This window comes from Colias philodice, chromosome 7 (assembly GCF_061535455.1).
Source record: "Colias philodice isolate Cphi_HAF_F1 chromosome 7, ilColPhil1 Martin Lab GWU primary, whole genome shotgun sequence".
In the NCBI taxonomy this organism is placed as follows: Eukaryota; Metazoa; Arthropoda; class Insecta; order Lepidoptera; family Pieridae; genus Colias; species Colias philodice.
The window spans coordinates 6,833,553-6,858,820 of NC_143092.1; the positions used below are offsets into that span (position 1 = coordinate 6,833,553).

The 25,268-nt window shown below is 32.3% G+C and overlaps 2 protein-coding genes across 3 annotated transcripts in view; one reads left to right on the forward strand and one right to left on the reverse strand.

Moving 5' to 3' along the window:
• The window catches only part of LOC149487132 (uncharacterized), a 45,319-nt gene that overhangs the window by 4,475 nt on the left and 15,576 nt on the right, over positions 1-25,268 (forward strand). The window contains exons 10-16 of one of the 2 annotated variants that reach the window (XR_016315882.1): positions 156-209; positions 769-888; positions 1,602-1,668; positions 2,754-2,826; positions 3,398-3,503; positions 4,108-4,188; positions 4,921-5,422. Coding sequence is in view for 1 of the 2 variants with exons in the window: in XM_089697397.1 (XP_089553523.1) it covers positions 156-209; positions 769-888; positions 1,602-1,668; positions 2,754-2,826; positions 3,398-3,503; positions 4,108-4,188; positions 4,921-5,353 (934 nt within the window). In the remaining variant the exon portion in view is untranslated. Of the gene's footprint in view, positions 1-155; positions 210-768; positions 889-1,601; positions 1,669-2,753; positions 2,827-3,397; positions 3,504-4,107; positions 4,189-4,920; positions 6,661-25,268 lie in introns of those variants that run through there. The other variant, XM_089697397.1, reaches the window with a different exon arrangement.
• Positions 8,209-14,707, reverse strand: LOC149487133 (homeobox protein DBX1-B-like). The gene is made up of 3 exons (XM_089697120.1): positions 14,456-14,707; positions 9,131-9,345; positions 8,209-8,479 (listed from the first exon to the last, which is right to left on the reverse strand). The coding sequence occupies exons 1-3, from the start codon at positions 14,685-14,687 to the stop codon at positions 8,330-8,332; spliced, it is 597 nt and encodes a 198-aa protein (XP_089553246.1). The 5' UTR covers positions 14,688-14,707; the 3' UTR covers positions 8,209-8,329.

Sequence of the window (25,268 nt, forward strand, 5' to 3'; positions counted from 1 at the left end):
GGATATACAAATAGTTCAACCTTCATTGCATATGTTGTATGGGAGTGAATGGAGTCAGTGTATATTTTTACTGCTATGTAGTAATAAAAATGATGTCTGACGTTAATTTTTCATTTGTAAAAAATTGTTTTAATAAATAAATTTACTTTCCACAGTTACGGTTCTGGCTATGCAAAACGTAACAGGTCGAGATCGATGTCGTTTGAGAGGTAAGATGGTATATTGTTTTTATTTTTAAGGTGAGCTAGTGCAGTTTCAACTGATGACGTCGCTTTTATTGAAGGAAGCAATGTGCACCAAAACAAACTTGTTCCTTGTGAAAATTTTCTTTACTTCAAATTTAATTAATCGTAACGGAGAACTCTATTAACTATACTCAAATCTCAAACATTTATTTATACAATTAGACTTCTTTTGGAAGCACTTTCGAATCGTCAATACATATATTTAACAATTACCACCGATTCGGAAAGCAGTATCTATGGAGAAGAACCGGCAAGAAACTCCATAGTTGCTCTTTTATTATTTATAAGATGCTCAACACAAATATAATACGATATTAAACAGTATAAAGACTACCAAATACTATTTATTATTGTTGATCATTTACGAATATGCAACTGCAACTATTTCAACTTCATGGACTAACAAGCGCAGATTCTCTATTTTCTTACACAGGTTTTATACATCATAATACCAATGTTTCATAATTTATACTACATTAACGATAAAAAAAGTCGTTATTTATTATTTTAATACAAATTACAGCGGTGAAAAGAGTAAACAGAAGGCAGTCCCGCGTTACTACGGGCGGCGTAAAGAAGACAAGTCTTCCAGCGAACTGTCCCTTGACTCCGAGTCCAGTGATACTGAAAATGTCAAGTACAAGTTAGTATATTTTGTAGTAATTTTTTAATTTTTAGTTTATAAAGTACTAGCTGACAATTGCAATGACCAACGTCGTCTGCTCTCAAAAGGTACATTTTTGCAACATTTTTCCTTTCTGCTCCACTTCTATCGACTGAAGGCAATTTAATATTTTCTATAGCTTTCCTAGATAATAATGGACTATCCAACACAAACCGCAAATTCTACAGTTTTATAATATAAGTATAGATTCTACAGTTTATTGATTTTTAATATTCATTTTAATTTTTTTCTTATCTACTTTCCATATGTTCACGTGAATCAAATTCATTCTTCTCCAGCTAGCATATTATTATGTTGTTATTAAAGGGCAGATTAATTATAACAAAATTAAGCAGAGCCTGTTTATTAACTTAATTGCTTTATTTAATTACTGTTGACCAAAATATATTTGAAAATATGATTTTCTGTGTGTTGATATCATTATATCAATTCGTTTAAATCGCAACATTGACAATCCTACTTCCTACTTATATAAACGCGAAAGTTAGTATCGATGTTTGTTTTGCATGTGACATCAAAATGTTTGTTACTTTTTCGCGGAAAAAACCTGTAAACGAATTTTGATGGTAATTGGTAGCGATGTTACTATTAACTTATGTACCAGAATTACATATACAGTATTTAAATATTTGTTTTAACAAGTCAGTAATATATAACATTTTCAATTTCAGATCGTCGGTTGGCACTAAATCAAAGACAAACCAGAATCAGTTACGATTAACTGGATCCAGCTCCAAAGTCAGTAAGAATCAGTTTATTTGTATGCTTACTTTAGACATTTCAGTTTTGTAGATTCAGCCGTATGACGTTACCTTACTACGTATTTGAGGAAATATACAGGGTGTCCCACTATTGGTATACTAAGCGCGAAGGAACAAGTAGTTTTGCATACACTGATCACATAAAAAATACAACTTTCTTTCCTTAAAATCCATGTTTTCTTCTCTAGCTTCACGCAGCCGGCATATACCGCTTCGATAATGTGAGCATTTTATCTATGAAAACATAATCTTAAACGATAGCTCACGTGCTGGTGGCAAAGTTGGGCGGCTCGCTTGTTATGGGTGTACACATAGAGTTTTAAGAATTCATCCATTTGAAAAAAAAATGCGTCTGGAATTTTATAAGTATTTTTAAATACTCAGCGTATGCAAAACTATAACCTCCTTTGAGCTTAGTATACCAACAGTGGGACACCCTGTATATTAACTTCATGATTTTATTGCAACAGGTAAATTTAATGTGTAAATTGACTTATTGGCGATTGTATATCAGTTGTGATATTTGAATGAAATGCGTGTCGCTGTGATATCTTTTTAATTTATCAATTATGATGTTAATTATTTTTAAGACACAACTTAAAGTATTAATATTAATATAGAACATAAGAAATGCATAAACCACATGTTTTATTGCAAGTTAAGAAAAGATGCGTTTTAATTGAATAACAAACACTAGATCTTAACGTTAATTATGGTCTTAAAATTATTGAGTCAAAAATATAGATATACATACACATACTTTTTAGACACAATAATTTAAAATTAATGTAATTATATGGATAAAATTAATTAATATATTAACCATGATTAACCGTAAAACGACATAAATTAACCTACAAGGAAGAACATTCATTTTATTCTAGGAACTATAGACACTCCTCATCAATGAAAAACAATGAATTATTATTTATTATGAAATGCTTAACTATTATATTATTTATCAAAACTAACACAAGTTATTTATAAATTCATGTTCTATGTTTTTTCAACTTAGCATAATGGTATATACTGTATGATTAATTCACATTTTACATTTTTCAGGGAACTACGCGTGAAGGACTCACGATGAAGGAACGGCTTAAAAGAAAAATGCAAGCTCAACTTGCAAGGCAATGTGAGTCCAAATAGAAAATCGAGTAAAATACGACATCATTTTTGTATTACATTAAAAATTATACTTTATCTGGCACCAATATGAATATCTCAGTAAATTCAAGCCAAGTAAAAATAGATAGAAAAAAGCAACTGTTCCATTATATTATAAAAATATATTCCATGAAGAGTTTGTGTGTGAGTGATGTTATCACACTTTTCATAGTATAACCATTTATCATTTCACAAACTATTGCACTATAACTCCTGGTTTCGTTAAATTCATTCTTATTCATTATTCATTCATTCATTGACGACGCGGTTGGCGCAGTGGTAAAGTAACTGCCTACTGAGGCGACGGTCCCGTGTTCGATCCCCGGTCAGGGCAAATATTTGTGTGATGAACTCAATTATTTGTTCTTGGGTCTGGGTGTTATCTATATATGTATTTATAATATTATATTTATTGTCGCCTAGCACCCACAACACAAGCCTTAATTGAGCTTACTGTGGGACTAGGTCGATTTATGTAATAATGTCCTATAATATTTATTTATTTATTTATTCATAATTCATTCAATCATTGATTTTAGTGCGCGCAGACAAGCGTGCGGAAGCGGAACGTATGGAGCGTGAGATTCGCCGGCAAGAACGACGTGACGAAGAGATGAGAGAATTAGCCATTAAATTGCGGCGAAGGTAATTTTTCTTCTTTATTTATTTACATAAAATATAAATTGTATAAGTTTTTAACTAATTTTACGTAGAGGACACCCCGGACACTCCATACAAAATTATCGTTTTAACAGTCACACTGTAGAGACTGCAAATGTGTGTGTTAACGCTTTATGGTTGGCACATTTTTGACTAGCGTAAAAAAAAATTCGCGTTTTTCTGATGAAATACATCCGTAAACAGCACAATATCTAACAATTTTCTACGAAAAACGATAATCACAAATCCAAAATAATAAAATAACTTTAAGTCAATTTGATTAATGTTGTCAATCTTCGTTGCGTATCATCCCTGTAGAAAAATATGGACCATTTTATGTCTGATCGTGCGGGGTGAGGTAAGTTTAATTTTGGCGGGAGGCGGAGAGTGTCCGTTCTGTAGCGTTTAGCTACTATTATGTATTCTGTGGTAATAGTTAACTCATCTTCATAGCTTTCAGAATTTATAATAAAAGTGCATAATTAAAATTATACATTGTTACTACAGAAATAATTCGACAATGATATTTAATATGTATATAGTATGTATTATCAGTAATTATAATAGATTATATTGTATTGTTTTCCAGACAACGTGAAATGCGGCATCAGCAGAACCGCCGGTCGAGCGATAGCGATTCGGATTCAAGCAAAAGTGCCCCTTCGCCACGGTATATTATTTACTAGCTGCGCCCCGCGGTTTCACCCGCATTTCTTCGCTCCTGCTGGTGTTAGCGTGATGATATATAGCCTATAGCCTTCCTCGATAAATGGGCTATCTAACACTGAAATAATTTTTGAAATCGGACCAGTAGTTCCTGAGATTAGCGCGTTCTAACAAACAAACAAACAAACTCTTCAGCTTTATAAAATTAGTATAGATAACAGAAATAATTTTAGTATATTGAAATTAAGTTAACCGTTATCCTTGCTGTGTAAATGATTTTCAAAATAATTACTTTATTTTGGCACTAGTACAATATACATGCATAGAATAGGTATTTTTGTGGGGTTAACACAATTTTTCCCTCCATTAATCATATAATAAATGTAATGAATTTAGCCGTCGTTAAGAAATTTTGCATGCGGCTAGGTTCAGAGCGTCTATAAATTTTGGCGTGTACTGTACATCCATTGTCCCAAAACAGAAGACTGCGTTACTAATCCATACTACATAATATTATAAATGCGAAAGTAACGCTGTCTGTCTGTCTGTTACTCAATCACGCCTAAACTACTGAACCAATTTGCATGAAATTTCGTATGGAGATATTTTGATACCCGAGAAAGGACACAGGCTAATTTTTATTGCGAAATATGTACCACGGGCGAAGCCGGGGCGGACCACTAGTTTTTAATATATTTTTATCAAAAACTTCCTAATAATAAGTGCATTTTGACAGAAATTCACCACCGAAACGCCGTGAAGAGCGCAGCAAAACTCGCAGTAGGTCCCCGGAGAAACGAATACAAGTCTGGGAGTCTGACGAGTTATCCCCATACAGACAGAAGTACCAAGAGATTGATCCGACCAAACGTAGGTACCAAGAGATTGATCCGACCAAACGTAGGTACCAAGAGATAGATCCGGCCAATCGTAGGTACCAAGAGATTGATCCGGCCAAACGTAAGTACCAAGAGATAGATCCAGCGAAACGTAGGTACCAAGAGAACGATGACCGAGATGACCACTATAGTTACAATAGTAGACCACGTAGAGACAGGTACAATAGTAGACCACATAGAGGTGCATACAGGGACGGGAGACAAGATGACGGACGGAGGGACGATGAAACTGAAGGATCTAGTCGGAGAGTCAAATTGGTAGATTATTAGTTATTAACAACGGGAGCCAATAAACAAACTAATTAATTTGTGATGTAGATATGCCATACAACATGATATGTATGTTTACTTACACTAAGGGCCGATTTTTCAATAATATACAGATGTCACCTAAAAACTGTCAAAAAGTGGGCAACTAACACATTTTTAAAATGGTTGTTTAATACGATATTCGATGAATAAGTTTTAACTAAGGATTGAAAAATCGGCCCTAAAAGAAATACAGTAAATTTGTATGTATAAATATACAGCTCGTCTTAGTTATAAGTCTTTAAAATAAGTTATTCTTGTTTCTCTGGACATTTATGAATAGAGTTAATTTGATTGTGGTAACAGTCTATTTAAATATTTATTCACTATATCTTATTACATTTTTGTAAATCAATTTAGGCATATTACATTTGTATGCTCGATAACTTACTGAATTATTTATGTGTAAGTGAAAAGAAATATTTCTTTAATAAAATGTAATTTCTTTTATTATTCAAATTGTATATAAACGTTTATAATATTTATTTATGCATCTGTAATTAGTTTTTAATACATTGAATTCTTTAGTTTCCACCCATTATTTAATATCCTGAAGTCTTCCTTTCCAAGACTTGATAATCAATAAGCAGCTATTTTCAAGGATATTCTGTAATATAAAATGGGCTTAAAGCCTGCAATATGGTAACAAACTGGTATGTCAAGGATTGTTTTCAATGTGTTTTCAATTTCATATTATATTTTTTATGTATTACGAGTGCGTATTATTACGATATAAGCTTTTTACTAAAAGTTTAATAAATAAATTTTAATTTAAGAAAAAAGGTGGATTTCTATCAAAAAGCAAATTTTATAACGATTGTAAGAATGTTCTATTACATTCCACCCAAATACTCGTAAAGTCGCACTCTAAAAATTATTTATTGAAAATTTTATGACTGCAAGTTATTTCTCTAAATAAATAAGAATAGTTCTGTAGTCCAGTCATTTTAGGCATGTTAAACTCCCACCAGTAAATTCATAGCAAGCTGAATTTTTTAAACACAGTACAGTAATAAAGACTGTGTTGTAGACAAATTTTCTAGATAACTTTACTACAAACAATGTTTATATTTACTATTGTTTATGATATATACCTCTTAGCAATATATAGTTTATAAATTATTTAGCCTGCACGATTTCAATGTCAATTCTATACATCTTCATTACAAGGCTTTCAGGTACACAAAAATTCAGCTTACTAGAAAATTTTCCGCAGTTGAAACCTAAAATGGCTGGACTTTTAAGGCAATAAAATAAAACATTTATTATAAAAATTGACTTTTATTTCATACTTAAAACTAATATATTTTTTTTTACATTGAATACATCAGAAAACCATATTCTATATGTGTATTTTTGTGTAAAATTGCTTATATATATCCCAGTGAGCCCCAAGTGGTCCGATCGGTCCACGAAACAATAGATTTTCTATTGTGTCTGTGGTTCCGGGGCCTGAGTTAATATACGATTTTTCAATTTAGACAAAATGGTCTCTTTTTTTTTTATTTATAGAAATAAAATGAGATCATATTTCATTAAATTAAAAAAATTGTCCAATTTCTATTACTTTTCATTTGCCTTCGCTCTGTAAAAATTTAGATGCAAGTTTCATTATATATTTATTAACACTTGTCTCAAGGTAATTGATGCTAATATAATATAGCAACAATAATTATATAACAACAAGTCTATCATATTCATGAAGATAGAAATCATACTTGATTGGTTCTAATTTCTAAATTCTATGGGATACGATCCAACTAAGAAGTGTCATGTTAAAAATGCGAATTACTTATAATATTTTTTACATTTTAATATCGGTTTATTTTATTTTGTCTGACTCCTACATCAAATTTAAATACAAACGTCTGATTGTTATTATTTATACATTTGAATAAACACCATGGATGTTCGTTACTCTTTCACGTAAAAACTACTGAACCGATTACAATGAAATTTAGCACACATATAGAGGGTAACATGGATTAACACATAGGATAGGTTTTATCCCGGAAATCCCACGGGAACGGGAACTATGCGGGTTTTCCTTTGAAAACGCGGGCGAAGCCGCGGGCGGAGTCTAGTACTAACTACTACGTCAATAAATGTCACTGAATCGTTCCTATTCTTAGTTGGATCGCACAGTCGCACTTGAGTTACTATATTGTGATAATATATTCGAATCTCTTAGCATTTCTATAAGTCGTATTCTTACTTCTATACAATAATATAAATCGTTTATATATTATTATTATTAATTCATAATTTGTATTCGCACTATATTATTAACTAATCTTATGGCATTCATAATCCTATTTAAGTTAATTGAAAACAGGTATTAGGTATTTAGGAAACAGAAACATTAATAAGTATAATAAATTACAAAACGTTATTGAATTTTAGGATGCCTAATATGTAGTTGACTCTTGTTTATAAGAAATGGCTTCGTCAATTTACCAATGCTCGCAGTTTTGTGATATGCTTGGGCAACCGGCATAATAAATATAGTTAATATTCTAGGAAATCGGATTATATCATGTATGGAAGTTCATTTAAAAAACCTTCACAGAAATAGGAGCCACAAGTGGAACTCTTTCAACTCATAACAGCTGTACTTACGTTCGGGAAATAAAAGTTAATTCTTATTTCTTGGCGTAGAGCGAGAATCATTCTCCCTCTACGTTTCTTGGCATAGGTAGGTAGTTACATAATACAAAACTGCGACCGTTTGTTTATACATAAAATGATGTGTACAAAATAAAAAATAATACAAACTTTCAATATAGTTAGTAGCCAGTAGGTACAGCTTCTAATAGATTTTTAAATTCTTGCTACCAGTGACATCAGTTTTTCTAGAAACTTGGCACAAATTGACACAGAAAATATACAATTCTAAACAAATACTATTAAATTTGTTTTAAATAATTTTCACTTAATCTAATCACTAAGAGTATCCACATCGATATCTTCGTTGTCCTCGTTGGCGGTAGAGTCCGGGTCCCGCCCGCTCCCGACCGAGTTGATGCCCGCTCGACCCTCTTTCGTGTGCCGCCATTTCATGCGACGGTTTTGGAACCACACTTTTACCTAAACACAAAGAATACAATATATTTTACTAACTACATTATTTAGAATTAATAGGTTCTTTAAAATATTTTGAAAATGTATAGTATTTCAATTGATTTGCAAAATAATAAGGTTTGAGTTATTAACGCAACAAAAACAAAAAAAAAGAATATTGTTGCGGTACATATGTATTATCCCTACATAATATTTTGGTACCTAAGGTTGCATATAGTTGCATATATTCTTGTTGAAAAGAGACTGAAAAAGGAAAAACGTAATAGAATTCGTAATTAACTATTTTTTAAATTTTCTTAATGATCAATCATCTCTAATGTGAACACGCCACAATAAAAAAATAATATTGTTTTTGTTTGTGAAGATAAATACTGAGTTGCCATTACAGTTCAATTACGCGATTTAATTCAATTACAATATATCGGTAGTTATTAAAAAATTATTAAATACTAGCTGCGACCCGCGGATTTACCCGCATTGCTCCTTTCCTGTTGTTCTTAGCGAGATGATATAATTATATGCCCTATAATATGTCTTCCTCGATAAATGGGCTATCTAACACCGAAAGAATTTTTCAAATCGGTCCAGTATTTCCCGAGATTAGCGCGTTCAAACAGACAAACACTCTTCGGCTTGATAATATTAGTATAGATTTACCTGTGCATCAGTCAGCCCCAACGTAGCAGCTAGCTGCCGCCGATCAGGCTTCGTGATATACTTCTGTATTTGGAACCGTCTCTCTAACCCTTTTCTCTGCAAATTGCTGAACACGGCTCGTGACCAGGACCTTTTCCTTTTGCCTGTGGACGTGACGTCACAACGAGGGGTTGAAGAGTGCGGCGGCGATGATGATGGAAGTGGTAATCGGTAAACTGTAAAATGAAGTTGGAATTAGAATACGTACTTACCTATAGTGGGATTTTATTTCATATAAGTACCTAAGTAGTTATTAAGTTCCTTTGTCCGCTAACTTTTTGGTACATGAATTTAACTATAGAACATTAAGTCATTAATTATAGAAAATAAAAATTTATGCAGCTTTTTTAATTTCTGTAAATTAAAAAAGCTGCATAAATTTTTATTTTCTAAAACAAATTAAATTTTTATAGTAGAAATCACTACATAATATGTAATTATAAAACAACTAGTGGTCCGCCCCGGCTTCGCCCGTGGTACATATTTACGTTTTCTCTTCATAGGTACCATCCTCCTACTTCAAGGAATATAATAAAAAAAGAATTATCGAAATCTGTCCACCCGTTCACGCGTGATGCCGTGACCAAGGAAAACGGGTTTCATTTTTATATATTACTAGCGGTCCGCCCCGACTTCGCCCGTGGTACATATTTACGTTTTCTCTACATAAGAACCATCCTCGTACTTCAAGGAATATAATAAAAAAAGAATTATCGAAATCGGTTCAGCCGTTTTCGAGTTATGCGCTTACCAACACATTTTGCGATTCATTTTTATATATAAGATTAGATTATTATATAGAAGTCACCGCCATGTTTAAAAACTACCTACTTACTCCATCTATATTCTATTTTCATTCTGTTTTCACAAATGAAAAATTCGTGAAATAAATCCACCAATGGATAACGATTTTGTTTATGAAAGTTTTTGGTATAGTAGGTAGGTATAGTCCGGGATACATCGCCCATTTTTGCAAGTGATTACTATCAAGCTAATTTTTCGTGAGTAGCTTTATTTTGATGAGATGCCCAATAATTTCATGTACAAAACTCTCGATTGTGGTAGCTACCAGAGGAAACAAGGATAAAATATTTTGATTTGATGGTTCTCAAATATTAATTACTAACTGAATGTTTTTTTTTGTTCAATCTCAAGATAATTATCTAAATTATTCGAAAAAATATTTGTCCTACAAAATCTATGGTTTGATCAAAGAGTCCCCCTTTCCAATGTGTATCGATAACGAAGTCATCATAAATGATTACTAACCAGCTGATTTTTTTATTTTCACTTATTTAATACTTATATAATTCAACAGACATATTGTCCTACAAATTGCGTAATAAATATTTGAGAACCGTCAAATCAAAAATTTTTATCCTTGTTACCTCTGTAAGCTACCACAATCGAGAGTTTCGTACATGAAATTATTGGGCATCTCATCAAAATAAAGCTACTCACGAAAAATTAGCTTGATAGTAATCACTTGCAAAAATGGGCGATGTATCCCGGACTAGTACTTATCATTTGTTATGCTTTAGACATTTGTTTTTGTTACTGTATTAGCAGAAACATAATAACCCGATTGGACCTTAGACATAGGTTTATATTTGGTATTAGTAGACGTACAGTTTTATATTATCTGTAGTGTTAAATACAATAATACCTAATACGGAGAGTTTTAGGCTGTTGGATTACACTTTCAGAGACGCGTTGGTGTAAGGTTACCGACGCAAAAATCTCCTTTGAAAATTTGAAATTCTTCTGATTTTTAGGAATCCTTAACTACTTAATTTTCTTCAAATATTAGTGTGGCTATAAAGTTATGATTGCGTAATTATAAATGAATACTTATCGGTATTCGGTACCTAGTTTGATTATTGAAAAGGGATAGGTAAGTGTACCTATATTATAAGATCACGAAAGAATACTCTTGCTCTAGCTCTATGTTTGTTTTGTCGTAATGCATCGCAAGATGACGGCATTATAGTTCCAAGTGGTTCCAAATTTCGCCATCGGTCGAAAGTACCGGGTATATACCTATTATGTAATACATATCTGTATGGACTGTATGTACCTAATTATTTAATATTATTTTTTTATCGATCAATGTATAATTCAGTAGATGCATGCTTTTATGTGCTTTTATTCTTCGTCTATTCAAAAGTCTTACTTTTAATATCTGTCAAAAGTACCTATGCCATTAAATGCCATTATCACAACTAAACGTTTTTACTTACCAACTAAATTAAATTGATAATCAGTTTTTCAACTACTCGCATTTTACATTAAGTATAAAAAGCTGTAATAAATCCGCTTCTCTAGCACTTAATGTATGCATTTAAATAGGTATAATGCAATTTACATGCAAAGGTAAGTTGCAGATCTAAGAATAGATATCTACTTATTTAAAACTGTCCCTGACAAATCGTCACGAATCACGATACTTTCAAATTCAACCTTATAAACCTATTCTAATAAATTTACAAACTGTATAGTAGATACAATGTTACCTACAATCATCTACACTCTACAATAAAGAGTGAAACTATTCATGATGGGTAGGTACCTAATAAGTTACAACTGTTACACGATAAACCAAATTCTTTCAAATAAATCCCCGAAGCAGAGGGTATTGTGTTCCGTGCTGAATCTCAAAGATTTTCATCGTCAGGCGTAGGTATAGAATTTTATGAATTGCAACTTGCAACTTGGTTATATGTAGGTAATATCGCATTTTTTTCAACTCACTGTTAAAAACGAATGTATCTTGGTAATTAAAACATCATATTTTGAATAAGGTAGGTAGTCAACGAAATAATTAAAGTCAGCGCCGGGTAGAGTTTAGGTATGGGAATTGCATAGAAATCTTAGACCTAGGTACCTATACCTAACTCACAAAAAATACTTAATATTTATTTAAATAATTTTATTTAGTTAAAGCTTAAACAATTTTTTACTGTAGATTTTGAACGAATTTAATTTTAAAATAATGTTAAGAAATAAATCAAAAAGAGCTCTACCTGAAAAAAAATCTAGATCCAGAGTTAAAAATACATTATTAGTGTAATAATCATTGGTGTAATGTCTATCATTCGTTGTTTTAATAATAAATATTTAAATACGAGTACTTGACAGTTTCATACAACATAGGTAAAGGTTTACCTAGGATGTATAGAGACTAGAGTGTAGACTGCAGTAGTGCTGTCATAGAAATATTAATAACAAGTGTTATTTAGATTTCTATGAGTGCTGTAGTGCGCCATTGCTTGGTTAATAATAATAATACATTTTATTTTATTTTGATTTGTTGACTGTAACAAACCGGACATATTTAAACTTATATTTTTGTTCTATATTCTTATCTACCCATATTTTTTTTTCTTTGATGAAAGTCAAGATATGTTTGTGTTTATACCTATTGTGATTTAGATATTATCATCATCATCAGCCATCACTCATCATATTAATTATTTAATAACTATATTCCCACTACAGGGACACGGGCCACCACGCTGTCCAAGTGCGTTTTGGTTTAGATAATAATATGCTCACTGCTCAGGTAGGTAATATTTATATTTTATGCAATGTATCTATTGAGATAATAGGCCTATATAAAACGGAATAATACCTAAAGGCCTGCTTTCCCTTTGAAATGAGATATTACATATTTTTTTAAATATAAAAAATTAATTGCTGTTCAAACTCAGCCGAATGAACGGCCGGGCCGCTGTAAATCAGTAGACTATTTAAATATAATGTATCTAACTATATACATCTAATAGTAAGGACTGATGTATAATTTATCTAAAATAAGTACCTAAGGTAGATAATGTACCTAATCAATTAAGTAGGTTGACATAAAATTAAATCAGCAATAACATAAATAAACAATGAATAAAACTCGTTGACTTACAAATTACCAACAAATCCGCTTTGTGCGGTCACAAATTATAGTAAACGTTTAGCTACATCTATAAAATATAAATAAAACAAATACTCAGTTGATTTTATGCAAAAGATATTAAAATCCCAAAATATTCATTGAGTTATCCGATGTCCCATAAAGTCTTATTTACGATACATGTAAGCGATCAAAAGTAAACGTATCAGTGTCACCTCTAACACTTATTAAAAACGAAGACGACGTTATTGTTAACTTAAATACCTATCTTTAAAACATTAGAATATAAATGAGCTATTCATAGGCGTTATAGGTTTGTATAAGATTTAAAGTTAATATGAAAGCTTTTCCTATAAGCTTTATGAATACCTACCTATGTGCTTTTATGCATTGATTTAAAACAAAACCTTTGTGTTTATTAACCGTGCTTGTTTAGGTATTTATAATAATAATTAGCTATTTTATAGAGTCTATAGAGAAAGAGAACGGAATTTCAACACAGTGCCTATGGTCAGTGTGAATGGTAAATCCGACTGTGCTTGTAGGAGTTCGAGTTGTAGGAACTTACTAAATATGTTTATTGTTTGGGAAATGATTTTTAATCTATTTTGTGTAAGATAATGATAGGTAGATAGACCTAATTTATCAATTTTTAATTTTTATCGTGCTAACTGCTTGACCAGGCTTGCCCAGGTTGGATTGGGATCGGGATGGGCATTTGGTGGAGGGCCTGGAAACGGGCAAGTGGCAGAGGGCCTTGAAACGGGCAACTGCTGGGCGGAACATGCGGAAGATTGAGAATGTGTACCCGCATCCCGTCTAGAGCAGCGCGTTGGTACACGGTGGGGTTTTAGTCGGTAGGAATCCGACATAACCCACGGCTCCTTCCCCAGCGGGAGCAGTGGGTATCTTAGGCAAGATTTCCCCACTTGGAAAAAATGAAATTTGTATTGGGATCTTGATTGGGATAGTAAAATAGGTAGGTACATACCTACTCTATCACAGACTCTACATATACCTATGTTATTCAATAGACATGTAGTTTTCTGACGATAAAAAAATAATTAAAATTAGTCGAGTAACTAAGTAGTTACTGTTTTAAAATAGGTTTAGTAAGCTTCTTAATACTAGGAAGCATTCCTTAGGTAGGTATATATTTTTGTATTTTTAGGCAGGAACATTATGTTGTTTTTGTCTGTCTTTGCGAAAAATAAGTTCCTAAGTAGGTACCTAAGTACCTATTAATTACCAATATACGTATGTCAAGATGTAGGTACCCAAGTGCAGATACCTAACTGAGAACTAGTTAGATAGCTTAAATACCTAACAATGTTTTATTTTTGAGTCATAGACCATAGTCCTTCCTAATACATTTAACACACCTGTAGTAGGCCTCAACGCTGGATGCAAATGAGCATAGGGTAAAGGTAGCTGGAGCTGCAGCAGAGACGGTTCGTCCCTGCAGCACCTGTACAGAGCCGCGACACATCCAGCACAAGGCGGCTCCTGCGGCCTTGTCTCAGACACCTGCGCACTCGAATCATTGTTCCCCAATATACTATCCACACTAAACTTCAACTTCGACGAGTTAACTTCACTGTTCACCGACGTCATGACTACATCACCACAATGTACTAGCCGACGCGAACGCAACTGAAAAACTGAGAAGTTCCGAGCACAACTTTCGTCGCAAGCGCAGGCGATGGGCGTGGCTTGTTTAATGAAGCGTTGCGATTGGACACAGCCAAATGGGCGTTGCGCTGGAGTGGTTTTATGCTGAAGTGACTGATGTTACAAACACTGCAGTTGTTTACAGTAAAGTGGCTCTTTTATGTGTTTTATATGGGCTTTGCAGGATCAATTTAATTTTATTACTCGGTTAAGTTTGCGCCATTTGTCAGTCTGTTGACGTTATCTAGCTACAGACTGCTCGCTAGCTAAATATTATGTAGAGAATAATGTTGTAGATATGTACTTTTAATATGTTGTGATTGGGTTGTATCTAATTTACCTAAAAATAAAAATATGTTTTGCAGTTTTGAAAGTGGCATTTTTTGGTAATTAATATTTGCCTATAGGTATGGTTTCTGAGAGTTGCGACAAGAGAGAATCATTTCAAATTCATCTATTAGCCCATTAATAAAAAATTACATACCGAATGATTGAAAAATCATGATCATTAGGTACTAATCCATACTTTATTCCACTTCGATCTTCCATTCCTTATTATACGAAATAATTCAGAAGAAGAAGAAGAAGAAGAAACCGATTCAGATGAAATTTTTCCCATAGGTACCTACCATGGGAACGAGAGCCATGCGGGTTTTATTTTGACTAAGTTGGTAATCTCCTAGAACCTACATAAAGAATTTTCATTTAGTTAATGCACTTGATATAATATACGTATAGATACATAGATAATAATACGTGAAACTTGGTTAAGTGGGACCTGGATAAGTGGGAAACCTCCATAACTGGAACTCATGCCGAGGTCCCAACACTTTGGCACTGAATTACCTCTGTTAGTGGGACGAGGTAAACCTCGCTATATCTGGGATTTGTTCTTTCGATTTATCATCATAGTTACCTCTATAAATGAGACAGCGAGTAAATTTTATATGCATAAACCTCTGTAACTGAGATAACATTTTTTGTGTACTCATTCTTATATACATAACACATTGTTTTATTTACCTAATGATCGCACCTGTATAACTGAAATAACCTGTATTCTCACCTCTATTAATGGAACCCTCTGTAAATGAGACAGATATTTATTTATACCTGTATATCTGAGACACTGGGTAAGTGGAATACCTCTATAAGTGAAACGATATTGTAGGTCCCTTCATGTCTCACTTAACCAGGTTTCACTGTATAATAATATATGGTAAAAACTACCAGTATATTATATTACATATACGTACTATGTGGTTCCTACTAGAGTGTCAGAACTCTACATAACAACGAAATTGGACAGTAGGTTAAAACTGTAAGAAAGTAATGCAATAATAAAAAGGTGATGCACCTATCTTCTGAATTAGTTATTACTGACTGAAGTCTGAACATAAAAAGCTGTAGCTTTATAATATAATCTGCTACTTTTTGCATTTCCCTGCACTATATTTTATTCCATTTTTTAAAAGCAACCGAGCCGAAATTGAGTGGAAAAAAGTGGAACATTTACCTAAAGGTCTTATTGCAGTCATTATGTTAATTATCTAATTTCCCTACTCCGATAATTTTGTGTTTGAGTTTGAGTTAAATGAAATATTACCTACTGTACCTAGTAACACTGCAACTGTAGTCTCCGTAAACAAAGTGTTGTTTTACCACAAATATATTATTCCTAAGGTATATAGAGTATTTTATAGTAGGTAAGTACCTACTTGCATGATAAAAAACATGAAAACATATAGAGTAGAGTACTAGTACTAGTACGAGTACTACATATAGAGTAGGTATAGATATTTATACAATTTAAACGATTTAATATTTTTTTGGCATGGCCGCGGATGTGGTTACAGACATTTGGATTATGATTTTTTGGAGATATGTATATCTACCAAGCACCTAGGTTTGGCCTACGTACCTACCTAGTACCTACCTACTAGGTAATAACTAAGTAGTCATTAAAAAGTAGAGTAAAATAAATCATCACCAGGTACCTAAAGGTGTTGAATTTCGGTGAAAAGATTAATCGAATTCGTTTAATCCATGTAGAAATCATATTACAAACATGACTGCCCGATTTCCTTCTCTTAGGTACTTACCTAATAGGTACCTAACCTGTTTCGTGCCACACATTAAAAATCTTCAAATACCAAACGTTCCATATTATTTTAATCGAATACCTGCAATATCGATCAATTCCGACCAAATGTTCCGAACGTAAACTCGATTACAGTTTAGTTTATTTTGCTTGTCAGAGAGCACCTGTACTCCGTCTAGCTGGCCCGATATAGATGCAATCATTACAAGATTGTATACAGATTACTGAGATTGTATAGGAAGCCGTCTGCTATTGTTTATTCGATATGAGCGTTCCTGAACTGAAGTATAAGTGTAAGTGTATCTAATAAAAGAATAACCATGATTATCTTTTATGCATACCTAAGCGTGTTAATTAAAGTTAGGTTGTGTTGATGATATTGTTCGCTAGACTCTCACCTAGATAATAAATGTCATACATTTATGTTAGAAGTAAGGTTAGAGCCTACTTACGAGTTTCCGTCGGTCAAAAAACTAAAAAATATTTTACAGAAAGTCATGTTTAAATATCCCAAGTTTCACTACAATTAGGTACCTAGGTACATCTAAGTAATATATTGTATCTATTAATTAAATCCGAATCTTGACACCCATTATGATACTTATTTGCGGTTTGCCTGAACTCTTTCATCTCCCTTAGGTAGATATACCTATATTAAATCCTCGGTCATTGAGTAAAATAAAACCTAGGGCGGCACTATATAATTTGAATATAATTAGCTTATCCTATATTCAAATTATTATTATTTCAATATTCAAAATCATAACTTTTAAGGTGATGAATTAATTTTTCTAACATTTACGGCCCTTTTCAAACCTTCGTAATTTTTATATTATTAAAGTTGTCGTGATGAAAATTCTTGACAAGAAAGTTCAATAGTAACACAATACGTCTACCGTTTTAGAAACATGATTCCATGATATTTTCTCGATAGAAAAAAAATACAAAGTTAGCATTGTTATTTTTTTTTAATCTCTGGCATCTTCAAAATAAGAAACGTAAAGTTACGACTCTTTGGATATTAACTATAAAATATACAACCTATACGTCTACCGTGTTAGAATTTTGAAATATGCGATGGTTTTGAAATAAACAAGAAATACTTGAAATTAGCGCGCGACCAGCCAATATAGCGAGAGCCGCCCTGTACCTTCCTACCCCGATCGCTGCACGAGTCATTCCCGCTACGGCCGTCACACGGGGAACTTGTGTCGCTCGCGCAATCGTAAACAAGGGTGACAACACGATAAGACAAAATGAGACAAATGGGGACAATAAAGAAAATAAGAAGAAGAAACATAAAGGTTGGTGGAAAAAGAATGCTTACAATTGGAACAAATTAATGAAGTAAGTTGGTTTTATTTTAAATTTGATGATAATTGTATTATAGACGATGTTTGATATGTACCCCTGTTTTAAGTACATAACGAATGTGTAAGATTTTTTCATTTATAGCATAAATAATCTGTTCAGAAATCCGGAATCCAGAAGGAAAATAAACCCACTGATTGTTCACAATGTGAATCCACTCCTTCGTAAGTACCTTTATTCAGTCAAAAATGTATGTTATCAAAGCTCTACTGGTTTTATCGCATGATTCCATTTTTAGCAAAAAGCAACAAAGTGCAAAGAAATAAAAAATCATGGTGAACTTAGTGGAAGTATGGTGGACATAATATGGAACAGGAGCTCATTGGAGTAGTATTATATTTAAAAAAAATACGAAATAATTTCAAGAATTACATTTCTTAGAAGGTGGTAGATAAGTATGTTGTATAAAGAATTTGGTGTTGATATTTATTTCATTTATACTTACTACACCTGTGCGGGAAATTGTTTAGTAATAAAACAGGTTTATATTCATATTTACATAGTAATGTGAGTTTTCATTTCGAAAAATTTTGTGTAAGTATATTAAATTGAGTTCCTGGGTGATCTGGAAACACAATTGGGCCCGGAAGATGGCGCTGCAGTCACTCCTCCTAATGACATGAACCGATTTGGATGAATATTTGTGTGCACATTTCATTTTTGTGGGATGATTGGTTGATTCGCTTTCACATTAGCTAATATTATGTATTTTTGTTGTTAGAAAGTAAACTTAATTTAATGTTTATAATACATTATTATTGGTATAAATAAGCCAGTGTTCGTCTCACATTGCTGTACCTGCCTACCTACCCTACCAGGGCCTAACTTTGTTCTGGCTATTTTATTTTGATTATTTGTAATGAATAATTACAATTATAATAGAGTGCAAAAAATAAATTTTGTATTTTTTTTAAACAATTTTTTTATTTAAAAAAATATCATTCCGACCGCGGCTTTGCCCGCGTGGAATTAGATTATATATCGTGAATCCTGTCTTATCCCACAGAAGTGTTCAGTTCGGATAAAAAGTATCCTATGTGTAAATCCAGGCAATTAGCTATATTTTATCAAAATTGGTAATGTAGTCTTGACGTGATTAAGTAACAACTAACAAAAAAATATACAAATTAACATCCAAAGTTTCGCATCAGTTTTACTGTATTAGTGATATCTTCCACTCTTGACTTTGACTGAGAAGAATTAGGGTTTATAACTTCTTTCAGAAATATTACCTTTCATTTCTGGGCATGACGTAATATCTACGTCAGCATCAAATTCTATCTTAATCCATTCAGTAGTCCGCGTTATTGAGTACCATTTCATTTTTTCAGAGTAACAATTTTTTTTTATTTTAAAGATTATTTATAACCTGTATTATTTTGTAATAAAGTAAACATTACGAAATAATAATAATTATTAATAATGTCTAAGTAGTTGTTAAAAAGAAGATTATTTGTTTATAAGCAAGAAAATAAAACCAATAAATCAACAATTAAATATATGTATAAGAATATTATAACTGTATGACGACTCCATACATGTTTGTCCCGAGTCGGCCAGCGGCAGCGCGGCGAGTTTGCAAGAATGATTTCGCGCACACCCGCGTTCGCGATAGCGAGCTATTAGACTCCGCCCGCCAAGCAGTGGATTTTTTTTTGTGTATCGTCTTAATTTGTAATGATGTTAAAGGCCAGTGTTCACAAATGTGATGGCAAATTCGCCACTTGTACTTACAGGATTACCTACCTATGACTGATTTTAATTGATTCGTCTAATATTAACTGTTATGATCATGTAACCTAGGTGTCTGAACTTATGTCCAGACTCTATTCGACATGAAGATGAATTACACACAGCAGAAATTTCATGTTAATGCCTGTAAGATCAAAAAGCTTTAAATTGTATAACATTTTGTAACATGTGCATCTTATCAGCATGCAGTTTCAATCTAGAGTACCTAGACATATAGTTTTGTTGCATACACGGAGAAAGTCAATTGATTGAATATTAAAATATAAAATCAAATCTTACAAAATTATACCTACATTAAACAAAGCTGGTGTAAAAAAAATGTATTGTCTAGGATAATAAATTTTAGTATTTTTGTTAGATAATAAGTCTCTCAGCTCTCTACCCCCCATAACCTGTTGTTTCACCACTTACGGGACACCCTGTATAGTGACAGGCAGGTATGTATACGCATTAATTTAAATCTTAAAACTAAGAAGAATCTGCATCTTCATATTATTGACTATTATTGAACTGTGAAGTGCCTCGGACCATAAGCTAGTACAAAATATTAATGAGTGCATGTAATTAATCAGCATTAATCTAACTAAAAAATGAAAAATAAATATAGTTTGAAAAACTAGAAAACACGCTTTCAAGATAGATAAAACTAAAAAGTAATATCTAGGAATCAAACAATAACCACACATATAGAGGGTATATTAAAAGTTAAAACATAGTAATGTTGTGAAAAAAGCGTGGGGCGCTTTTCAAGAGCTGACGATACACGACACCCCTTTGTCATGGAGTTAGGCGTCGATTTTCGTATTATATTATATTACTAGATTTCCGCCCGCGGCTTCGCCCGCTTTTTCAAAGGAAAACCCGCATCCATACCTGAATAAGTAGGTACCTAACTACACCATAGGTATTATGCTACTAAGAAATAAAGAAAAACTAAGAAAACTATTACTTAATGAGTAATGACTAATGTATTGTTAATTAAAATTAACTATATATTTCCCAAAATATAGTTAGAATTATACATTTATATAAATTAGTACCTACGGAGTACCTAAATTATCATTCATAAATTGTATTACCTATATCGCTTTCAAAATGATTTCTTTTTAAATTGAACATAAGTAGGTCCTACTTGTGAGAATAATATTGGTTTATAGTTATGGCCAATACTTAAACGATCGTTCTAAACAAATGTTTCGTCAATAACTGACTAATTAAATTAATTTATCGCTATTAAAATCCTGAAATCAACATAAACGGGTGCATCGAACGACTTTCCCGCGCTATTCTAAAACCTAATAGCTTTCAGGAAATCACGTGTTCGGAAGATTTATTATAAGTACGTACCTACTGTTTATATGACAATAAAAAGATTTCTTGATCGTCCACCGGGATACGCTGTCGTTTTTTAGAAATGAAAAGTGAGGTAAGTCCCATTTTAATAGGCACGCTTTTAATTTTTAAAACGATTTCAAAAAGATATAATATATCCTTTTAATAATGTGGCAATGAAAAATCTCAATTTGTTTTTTTTTTAGATTGGACAGGATACTATTGATAGATAGATGGTCAAAAAAATATTTTTTAGACCATTCTATTAGGGGTTTTGGAGTTTCTTATCGCGCGCTAAGGGTACCTACTAGGGGAGCGTCACAAAAATCCTCATGACACTGTCTCTTCTCTCTTGCTCTCCGAGCGCTTCGCAATATAGCAATTATTTCGTGTATTATTTAGGTAGCATTCCTTCCCTTTATTTCTTTTATCATTTAAATCCTAAATATTGTTAATTTATTTAACCACATGTATGATGTACTACTAATAATACTATAATACCTACTTATTTCAAAACGAAAGGAACTTCAAATCGGGACACCTCAAACATTGTTTTTTAATTTTCTGTCTTTTTTTAATTAATATTGTTGTACATTTGAAACGACCCTACCCGAGTACCTACCGACAAATAACTACGTAAGTATAATAGATTTTTTTGAAGAACTAAAAACATATATTTATTAAATAGACATCATTAGATTCTACTATTGTATCGTTGTCTATCATTGAAACCATAAACCTTCTCAGGTCAGACAGTGAGGAGTCACTGTATTAAGTAATTTAATTGCAAAATACCATTTAAAATAAAATCTTTGAGCTTCCTAAAGTGGACTTACCACATTCAACCCAGTAGCTATGTGCCAACTGCCAGTAGCCAGTTGGATCATTAGTCGGAATAAGTAGTTACGTCAATAAACACAATAACATCCTTTGGGGAGCGATGTCCGACCAAGTTTGTTTAATTTGGTTTTATATTTGGACTTAATTTATGGGAGTTCCTTAATGGCTGTGACGATTTGACATACTTAGAAGACTCGTATTCAAGTCAAGATTTTTTTATGAACACTCTGTGCCAAGGCTTTCATAATCCTATAAAGTTATAAATGTTTCATTTATGCCAGTGCCGTCTTTAAGGCAGGGCCCGCAGGGCCCTGGCCCGAGGCCCCGAGGTAGGCAGGGGCCCCACAATTCTGAAAATTTTCGATATACAACAACAAATTTTATAACATAATAAGAAAAATATCAAATCACACACTTGGTAAAATTGTATATGAATAAATATAAGTATTGTTCTTTGTATAGATTATAATATATGGTTTTCATTCAATTTTATTTAAATTAGAATTGGTGGGGTATTAGTTTTTTAGATTCAAAAAATTTATTTATTGAACTCTCATATGTGGGGTGTTAAGAGACGGGGTTACGATTTAGCCTATTGCGTTATTGTAAACTGAAAAATGATAAAGTTAAAATTTAAGGATTTTCCATCCCTTACATAGGCCCCAGCCAGTACCTTGGCCCATAGCCTCGTTGATCCTAAAGTCGGCACTGATTTATGCATTAGAATTTATAAAGTATCCATATCCAGTCCATGTGGCCAATATCCAATCAATAATTCTAAATTATAAGTACCAAAATCAGTAGAGGTCAGGTGCATGTTGGTTTGGAAATTTTAATATGTAATAATAGTTGATAGTTGAATAAAGATGCATCTGCCTCTTCTCAATCAACTGCTATATTAGAATACATATTTATTAAACCAATAAGATCACTATGGGATAACTATGGGAACCTAAGGTTGTGAACAACTTACGATTCTACCTTCGATGGAAATTTAATTCATTATCATATAAACCAGTAATTAATATGATAATTGATAATCATACATATGCAACACGATTCGATTTGTTAGTTCAAATAGCTATGAACAAATTACACATCCAATCCATTTATAAATTATTTGTCCGTATATTTAAAACTCATAAATACACAACAGATACAAAACGCAATATTTTATTGAAAATAAAAAGGCTTTTATTACAAATACTAATAAAAATACGTATTATTATCACTTAGTAAGTATCGGGACCCGGAGCGATTACGTATATAAATCGTTGGCTCATATTGGATGTCCGTGTCGCAATAAATATTAAATATCGAAGCCGTTAAAAATATCCCCTTACACTTTACGAGAGCATACCCCGACATATTTACGTACGGGAGGAGGCAATCAATTCATTCCACCGCGTTTTTTACCTTCATTCTACATATTTATGTATTTTTTCTTAAGCACGCACGCTTTCTAAATATGCATAATCGTTTCCATTTGATAGACTAATTGATTGTGTTTAATTTATTGTTGAATTGCAAATTAGGGTATTTAGTAAGTAATTTGTAATACGGCCAATATAAATCTCGTATTTACACGGTCCGTTTCGGACAGAATTTAGAATTAATTTAATTAAGCAATGGCAATTTAGCATTTAACTACAACATTTTAATAGTGTTAAAGTACATAAACTTTGAAATCTATATTCACAATCTATAACAATTATTGATTAAACATTTAGTTAATGTAAAAATGTAAATAGTTGGTTAATTAGCGAACATAGAATGTTACAAAATCTAAATTAGTTACCTAGTTCTATATAAACCAATAAAATTTTCTCATCTTATCTTATATGATACCACTGATTTTCCATAGACAAACTCTATAAGAATTAGGCATAGAGCATACAATCCTTCACATTAATCACATTTCTCACCTCCAACTTACAGTACCTATTGTGTTCACTAAACGGCCGCTAAGCTCATATAAATCGTCCAGCGACGCCTACGACCTCTCGAACACATATTAATATTTAATTGTAGACGCGATATCATCAAGAGCCGCATAACTAACTGTTAATAAAGTGTATTGTTGACGTGAATTATCCCCATAAGTCTGCTGAACGAGCGATCGACATGGACCACTATTCTCCAATAAAATTTTTATCTGATCTTAACGTTTTAATAAATCGTACATGTTAAATTTAATTTGTTTTACCTAATCTTTTTGCTTTTAAATACTTAGCGAAGCGATGGTTTTATTGAATCGCTACCTTTATTAATTAATATAGGTAAATGAAGGTTTTGATTCAATAAATCATTATAATCTAATGATTATATTGTGTAAAGTAGGAAATAGGAAGTTGTTACAATTGTTAAAATAACTATAAAATAAGTTTATATTGGAAAATTTATCATTGTCTTCTCTTCATCATCTCAGATATCACAAGCAAAATAACATTTTTGTACAATTATTACTTTAACAGATTAACACATTATTTTAGAATGAATACATACAAGCTTTTAGCTTTAAGAATGATAATAACCAAACACATTTAACTACAATAAAAATGTCGATACCCGATACTATAATGTCGAATGCTTTACAAATAGACCCCGCGAACCTGCTGCATGTCGCCCCGGGAAAAGTTCGAATCCAATAAACGATATAAATACTTAATATAGAATCGTGTTGTTCCCAACCACGGACACAATCCATTGTCTACACATATATTACAACAAAAAATATACGGATAATCGTAGATCACTTTTATTAGTTACTATAAATAATGTCGGCCTTACGTTTTGATCGATTCTAATGCGCTGTTGTATTTTATTGTAATTATATCGAGTTCTCGTGTGGCGCGCCCATCAAATGTTTAAACTGTTTATTAAGAACTAATCGTATTTGCATAATCGTATTCTATAACGAGCACCTAAGGAAATATAATATTAATCGCTAGTTAAACAAAAAATTAACCCAATACAGAGTTAATTATATTTTATAGAAATATGCTATCTACAAAATGACATTTACTTGTATTAATATATTTTTGATTTATATTTATTAGTTTCTGATATCCCATTATATATTTTACGAGTTTTTTATTGCAGCTTCATAATGTGAGACAGGAAATAAA

Excerpts from the sequence above, each read along its gene's own strand:
- LOC149487133 (XM_089697120.1), bottom strand. The coding sequence starts at position 14,687 with ATGACGTCGGTGAACAGTGAAGTTAACTCGTCGAAGTTGAAGTTTAGT. Across the intron at positions 9,346-14,455 it reads AGCGTTGAGGCCTACTACAG|TTTACCGATTACCACTTCCA; the intron begins GTGTGTTAAATG and ends TTCATTTTACAG. Across the intron at positions 8,480-9,130 it reads TGGGGCTGACTGATGCACAG|GTAAAAGTGTGGTTCCAAAA; the intron begins GTAAATCTATAC and ends CTTTGTGTTTAG.